The sequence below is a fragment of the Crocodylus porosus genome, unplaced genomic scaffold (assembly GCF_001723895.1).
Source record: "Crocodylus porosus isolate Cpor-Errol unplaced genomic scaffold, CroPor_comp1, whole genome shotgun sequence".
Classification (NCBI taxonomy): Eukaryota; Metazoa; Chordata; order Crocodylia; family Crocodylidae; genus Crocodylus; species Crocodylus porosus.
In genome coordinates, this window is record NW_017728906.1 from 146,394,750 (window position 1) to 146,401,834 (window position 7,085).

The window sequence follows — 7,085 nt, forward strand, 5'->3', positions numbered from 1 at the left end:
GAGGAGGTTAGATGAACACCTTGCTGGGGTCGTTTGACCCCAGTACTCTTTCCTGCCATGGCAGGGGGTCGGACTAGATGATCTACTCAGTTCTCTTCTGACCCTACCAACTATGAAACTGTAAGGAATCTGTTACAATATGGTTTAAAAACTGGTAAAGAATGTAGTTTAAGAGATGTTACCCAAGTAATTCTGAAGAAGAATGTGAGCATATGCTCGTTGACAGTAGTGTTCTGCATCATCTGGATTCTGTTCCAAAGCCGCTGTCAGTTTCTGCAAATCCAAATATAAAAATTGAATGAGACAGCTTTCATAAATCCCTTTAACAACAGAAGAGAGCATATAGCCCAATGAAATTTTTTGTTTGAAATTGGGCTATATGTCTGATAACCACAGATTATCAATTATCACAGTTTTGCTGTAAGAAAAGTTACACTACAGTCAAATATCCTTAAGGTTGTGTTGCCCAGTTAAGTCTGTGTTGCCACCAATCCACCACCAAAATCCTGGGCATGGAGCCCTGTTGGGGATGTATGTCTGCTGCAAGTGTGAGTTGCAATGATTTCCACAGCCACCACCACTCATCCCTCGGCCTCCGCTACCAAGATCCAGCCTGCAAGGAGTGTTAAGTTTGACGCCTCCTTGGTAGACTTAACAGATAAAGTCTAAATTCTAAGTATGACTCCCTACACATTTATTCAAATGACTTTAGTCAAAATCAAAAACAGCAAGTTTTAAATGAAAAATAAAAGCTAAGCTACACTTACTGCTATGGTAAGCATATGTAACAGAAACCAATGTATACCTCCACACAGCATCAGCTCTTTAATTTACCCTTCAGCCACATTAAGTTCAGACAATGGGGCTGTATCTCACAGTGCTTTCAACGTCTAACACAATTAAAAAAAACCCTGCATAGCAGAAGCACCAAAGATGCAAGTTTAACCTTGCTCCCAGCTCATACTAGAGATCACTGCAAAATAATTTAGCCATAAATGGGTACCTACTCATTCAGACAGGGCAGTCAAAGGCATCTGGACATGCTAGCCACATCCCCTTGTACAGATGTAGGCTGGCTACTGAAACAGGTAAAACTTCATTACACTAGCCAGGTATGCAAGATTCTGGAGCCAGAGGCCAGATCAACCTAGCTCTGGTCTCAGGAAGGCCACTTCCAACCCAGCACATGGCTGCCACTGCACACACCACACTGGCATAGCTGGCATCACAGGCTGTATGCTGCTGACTAGCACACTGAGCAGTCAGGCATGGGTGGATTTCTGACTTAGACCTCTGCACAATAATTCTACTTCCTGAGCTATAACGTTACTGGATTCTGACTTTCAGAACTCAACTACCCACCACGAGGCAGGCTGAAATGTTGACAGCTTGCAGGAACCTCAGGTGCCTTGAGGAACAGACAGACCAGTCTCACAGTAAAAGTTTTGAGTTGACACTCAAAGATGAACACCTTAAGGAACCATTCCTTGCATTTCAACACGGCAGAATGAGCCTAGAGAGCACCTGTGGCAATGAATTCTGGATTGTCCCAACAAAGAACTGGGATGAAGGAGGAAAGGTGAAAGTATACAAGTAGAAAAGCAGTAGGGAGGCCTGTTACACAACTGCACTCCTAAGGATTCAGCACGTTGTTTTGCAGCTCAAAACAAATGCAGTTTAAAGTCTCAGATCTGACACTGCAAGCCCACCAGGGGAACAAATATCACTTATATTCCATGACCTCCCATAGCTATTGTAACAAAGCACTGGCCAGAAGTGGGCAGGCTTATAAGCAATGTAAACAAATTTGTCACCAAAAAAAGTCTGTGAAACTCCTAGCCATGCAAATGAGGCCAGTGCAACTGCAAGAGTGGGCTGTTCTCAAAATTAAGTATAAAATGCTCTTCTGTCCCTTCCCAGGAAATTCCTCTCTCAAACAGGGATGGATCCACAGAGTGCACAGTGGTAGTCACATGCCCTTTTTCAAAGTCCCTATAACAAGTAAAAACACCCTCTCTCAGCACCTCTTCCCTTCCCCTCTATACTCAGCAGCACTTCTTCTTCTCTTCTCTTCCCTTCCCATTTCTCACCTGCTGCTGTTCCCATCAGAGGGTGGGGGGAGCTCCAGAGCAGCTCCTGTACTGCTCCTGTTAGTGCAGGGGCAGACAATTATTTTGAGCAGAGGGCCGCATGGGTAGCCCCACCCCTTGGTCACCATCATGTGACCAATGTCTCAGGGCCAGCACTGGCGGGGCCCAAAGTGGGGTGCAGGCTGGCAGGGGTCTGTGGAGCTGGGCTGGGCTGGGCTGCACCAGCAGGGAGGGGGCAGTTGGCCCGGCTCCAGAGCTCCTGCCACCCTGCTCTAGGCTCCGCCAGCACTGGCACCAGGACACCGGTGCAGTCCCTGTGTTCCCATTGGCTCCCTGCCCACTCACACCCAGTGCCCCCCAGCCCTGCGGTACAGGCAGGGGGCAGCACACAGCCCTGACCCCCTGCTCGCCAGCAGGGAAGAAGCTGGTGCTGAGCATGGGGAAAAAGTGGCCCCTCACCTGCCCCATGACCAGCACCCCACACTGCAGATGCTTGCAGCCCATGTGGGGCTGTCTGGAGCAGGCACAGGCAGCCCCACACAAGCTGCAAGCAGCTGCAGTGCAGGGCACTGGGCCCCAGAAGGGGCTTCCGGCTGGGGGGCGAGGACAGGCAGGCCCCGCTGTTGATGTAGCCCACAGGGGTTGGACAGTGTTTCTCAACCCAGGGGTCACGACTCAAGAGTGGGTCACAAGAATATATGAAAGGGTCATGAACAAACTTTAAAAAACAGATTTTCCTTTACAGGAAAAAGTGTGGGAAACGGCAGCTTTTCCCTTGCAGGCTGGCAGTTCCAAGGGGCTGCTTGGGGTCCCCCTGCCCCACAACCCCCTCACTCCACACATTGATGGCTAGGCCCCAGCCCCCCAATGTTTACAAATGGGTCCTGGCACAAAAAAGGCTGAGAACCACTAGACTAGACCTCCTGAGGCCCCTCATTTTTTATGATTCTGTGTCAATATCTGGTAAACAAGCAACTACATACTTAACCAGAGTAAATGCCAACAGGGAGAAGTATGGGAAGAAAGGGATATTGGACAGTAAAAGCAGCATGCTAGCAAGGGCAGGCTGATGCAGGTAATATTTTTTGGAAGACAGTAATAAAGCGATCACAGAAACAGCCTGGAAAGCAGTAGTAAAAATAAGGAGTAAGAAAATGTCCACGAAGGCTTTGGGAACAAAGGGGCACTGGGCTACAGCCCTGACTGTCCCAGTGAGACTCTGGACTGATGGACCAACAGGCCAGAGACCAAGACTGGCTTGCAAGCAAAGGAGTGTGCTTCCCAACTTAAGTGTGCAGAAGCTGACAGCTCCAGCACAGAAGCCCCTGCCTCCTCAGCAGCATCCCCTCAGGAGCCCACAGGATCCCCCACCCAAGTGTGGGAGGTACCGTGGGGGGGGGACGGGACAGGCCCCCCCTTCCTTCCACCCATCCTCGCACCCCCTTAGCTCCCCACCAGAGAAACAAACAATTTGGGTGCGGGAGGTGAAGACACAACCAGCCCCTGCGCTCAGGCCAGAAGCCCCGGGTAGAACGTTCGGACCCCGCCCCCCGGGGGCGTCTTGGTACGGCCACCGCACCCGCTCTATTAAGTCCTGAACGGAGAGAACCATGGGGCCGCCGGAGGGGAAAGGGGGGAGAAAGAGACACACCCTGCGGCAAGACCCAGCCCTGGCCTCACCTGCACCGCCGCCGCTGGGTCGCAGTCGATGTCTGCATCCGAGAACCTGCCGAGAGACACAGCGTTAGCGCGGGGCGGGCCGCCACCGGCGGCGGGCACAGTGGGGAAGGGGGCCGGGACTCACCGCGGAAGAGCCACCGCCGCCGCCGCCATCACGCCCGCCCCCAGGAAACTTCTGGAGAAACCAAGTCCCGGCCGCCGCGCCGCCGCGCGAGGGCTGACGGGACGGAGGAGGTACGCTGGACGCCCTACGCGACCTCACGTGATGGCCATAGAGTAGGAGGACTGGTCGGGATAGAAGGGCTCCTGCACTGAGCCACGGCCGGGTGGAGCGCTAATAGAGTCGCGCGCAGGCACTACCCGCCCCTTGGCCCGATGACCCCGTCTGTGTCTAGCGGCCGTTGGACGGCGGTTTCCATCGGTCTGCGCACGCGCAGGCGGTGCCGCAACGTCCCCTGGCGGCCGGCGGAGGTAGAACCTCTCAGCAGGCGGGGGCTGGGGACTCCCTGCCCGCGCCGGCTCCGCCGCGGCTGAGGGCGGTGTCGGGGCACGGGCTCGGGCGCGGGCCGGCGGGGTTGGCTGCGTTGTAGGGCTGGAGGGTGCGTGGTTACTTTAGTGTTTGTACGGACGTTTCACCCCTGTACAATGTATGGCGATTAAAAGTGCTCAAAATGTATGAGGTCCGGTGTCTACGTTGTATCCATATTGGTCTAGAGGAAAAAGCAATCAACGGGGTAGAGGTGATATCCTTTATTAGACCAACTAGATTTTTGCACAAAAAATGTTTAATTGCAAGCTTTCATGCAGAAGCACCCTTCATCCGGCGTCGGAGAAAAGATTGTAAAAGTTCTCCTGGGAGAAATGAAAGTTCATATTTCCAGGAGAGTCAAAGGTGGTAAAATCTCCAGTTTGGAATAGCTCATTTTATATGCAGAGAAAAGTTGCAATAGTCTGTTTACCTCCAAGTTGTTTGGTGGCAAGCAGGATGTAGTCATGTTTCCTTCTGGTGTTTCATACTTGACAGATGAGTAAATAGATGGAAAGCTCTTCTGGGCTGGCATTTCCTATGTGGTAAGGTGTCTCTGAGCTCTGATGAGGCTCTGCCATGCAACATAAGACTTGCTAAGAGTGGCTTGGGTTTTGCTTAACTGAGTTTGGGGTTTAAAGCCAGCATTGTCTTAGGACCAAGGATCCTGGTTTTCTCTAATAAAAAACAAAAAAAATAATATTTTATCTCCAAAAATGTATAACCCAAAGTCCACATCTTTCCATGATTAAAATGAAACCTACCACACACACATAGCATTTCACTTTATTCACTGGAAAATGTGGATTTGGGAGGACTGGGGTTCTATCTAAAAATTGGGGGGTATTTTTCTCAGAGAAATCTAGGATCTCTGCTTATGACGGCTTGCCTCAAAATAAAGAAATGCTTCCATTTTGATTGACCCAGTTCTCACTCAGTCACTCACTCGCTCTTAAGTAGGGTGACCAAATGGAACAATGGACAAATACCTCACTGAGCTCTTTGAGCCAAATTACCTCCTGACCATGGCCAGGGACTGGACTTGATGATCTTACAGCTCCTTTCTGGTCCTCCTTTCTCTGATTAATGTGAAATCCAGGACACTGCCCCCTGCCTCCACTGCAGGCAAAAACAGGGGCAAGGCACCACGGGTATTACTACTCAGAAACTGAAGGAGTCAATGGTCTGTTTAGGAATCTAAAAGTTTTCTTTACTTCACAGGTCGTGGTTCCTTCCAGCTACTGCTGTGGCCCCGAGCCCCTGGCTCCATGAAGACTGGTCGCATGCACAACCCCAGCCTGCACCTACTCTGGCCAGACCAGCCAAGACCCACGTGCTCAGCACCGCCCCTGGGCTGCCCTACCCCTGCTCTAGATCACCCACCCATGAGTGGCAGTGGTGGCAGCTGGGCAGAAGCTGCTGCTGGGCACCTGGGGGAAAAGCAGCCAATTCCTCCTCATCGCTGCTATTTTTCCTCAGCTGCGTGGAGTCTGCACCCAGGCTGCCCTGTGGCTCATCTCCATTGCGGTCATCACTGCCACCAGTGCTGCCTCTGGGCCACCCAGCAGGGCAGCAGTAGCAGTGGAAAGGAGGTGCAGGACAGCTTGGGCACAGGGTCCAGGAGGTTGTAACAAAAAAGGCCTAGTAGCGGTGAATGGGGAGGTGGCTCCTTTTCCCCTGCACCCAGCAGCAGCTTCTGCCCGGCTGCCACAGCACTCATTGTGGGCAGGCCAGTCTGGAGCAGGTGCGGGGTGTGCCATGGTCTGGGCTGTGTACATGGGTCCCGGTTGATCTAGAGTTCGTCCGCTCCAGTCAAGGCAAGTCCAGAGCAGAGGCAGGTCACGGCTGTGTGCTCAGCCGCTGCTGGTCACTGGTGGCAGTGGCAGGGGAGAAGCCGCAGGGCAAGTGGGGGGGGGAGCGTGTCAGGAAGAGGGAATGCTGACCGACCCATGACAGCTCCCCAAAACTGCTTGTGCTGCCCACGGACCCAAATAATTGCCCACCACAAGTTTTCTTCAGATTTTTAAGCGCATGTGCATAGATGTAGGAGCTCTTCAACCAAATAAAACTATCAATAAGTGTTGCCACATACTGTATCTAGCACTAAAAAACATGTGGTGGTAAGCTGCCTTTAATTTTGTGAACAGAGCCAATAAAACTCCTGAATAGAAACCTTACTGTTTTTACGTAGCTTTCACACCATGAATGGGAGTGGAATTCTGTTCATTTGAAATGTTTTCCTCCATAAGGGAATTTTCCACACTCCATATTATGAACACTTTTGGCAAAATATATTTAACTTGTCAAAATATAATTTGTTTTTCTAATAAATTAGATACATTAAAATTAATATAAAAATGCTGTTTGATTTACCCTCTGATAAAAATTAATATAGCCAATCTTTATACCTGCTCAGTACAGGGGTTTACTATGGAAACCAATAGAACTTTGAAGAACTACAGAACTAAATGAAACTAGAATTTAGCTTACAAATGTTTGTTCACTGTCCGTACTCCATGTTATCAGAGGACTGTAAGTTTTCAGAGTCATCACAGAAAGAAGCATGTTGTGATATTGATTCCAAAAAGCCCTGAACAATTTGTAGTTTGTCATTTTGTGATGTCCCATAATTATGCAGAGACTTTCTAAGGTAAGAAAATGTTGACATCACCTGTGCTTGTTTCCAAATATATAGAGTTAATTCAATACGTCTGGAGTTGGCTGTTACAGTTCACTTGTAACAGTATGGCACAAAGCTGTTACTCAGACAAATAGCTTGTGGATCAGTA

General features: G+C 50.2%; 1 protein-coding gene across 3 annotated transcripts in view; it reads right to left on the bottom strand.

Moving 5' to 3' along the window:
* The window catches only part of SUGT1 (SGT1 homolog, MIS12 kinetochore complex assembly cochaperone), a 47,932-nt gene extending 43,943 nt beyond the window's left edge, over positions 1-3,989 (bottom strand). The window contains exons 1-3 of one of the 3 annotated variants that reach the window (XM_019529843.1): positions 3,895-3,989; positions 3,771-3,816; positions 183-273 (exon numbers count right to left, since the gene is read on the bottom strand). In XM_019529843.1, coding sequence (XP_019385388.1) covers positions 183-273; positions 3,771-3,816; positions 3,895-3,923 — 166 coding nt within the window. In that variant the 5' untranslated portion in view covers positions 3,924-3,989. Of the gene's footprint in view, positions 1-182; positions 274-3,770; positions 3,817-3,894 lie in introns of those variants that run through there. The other 2 variants (XM_019529842.1, XM_019529844.1) reach the window with 2 other exon arrangements.
* Positions 3,990-7,085: the final 3,096 nt, after the last annotated feature.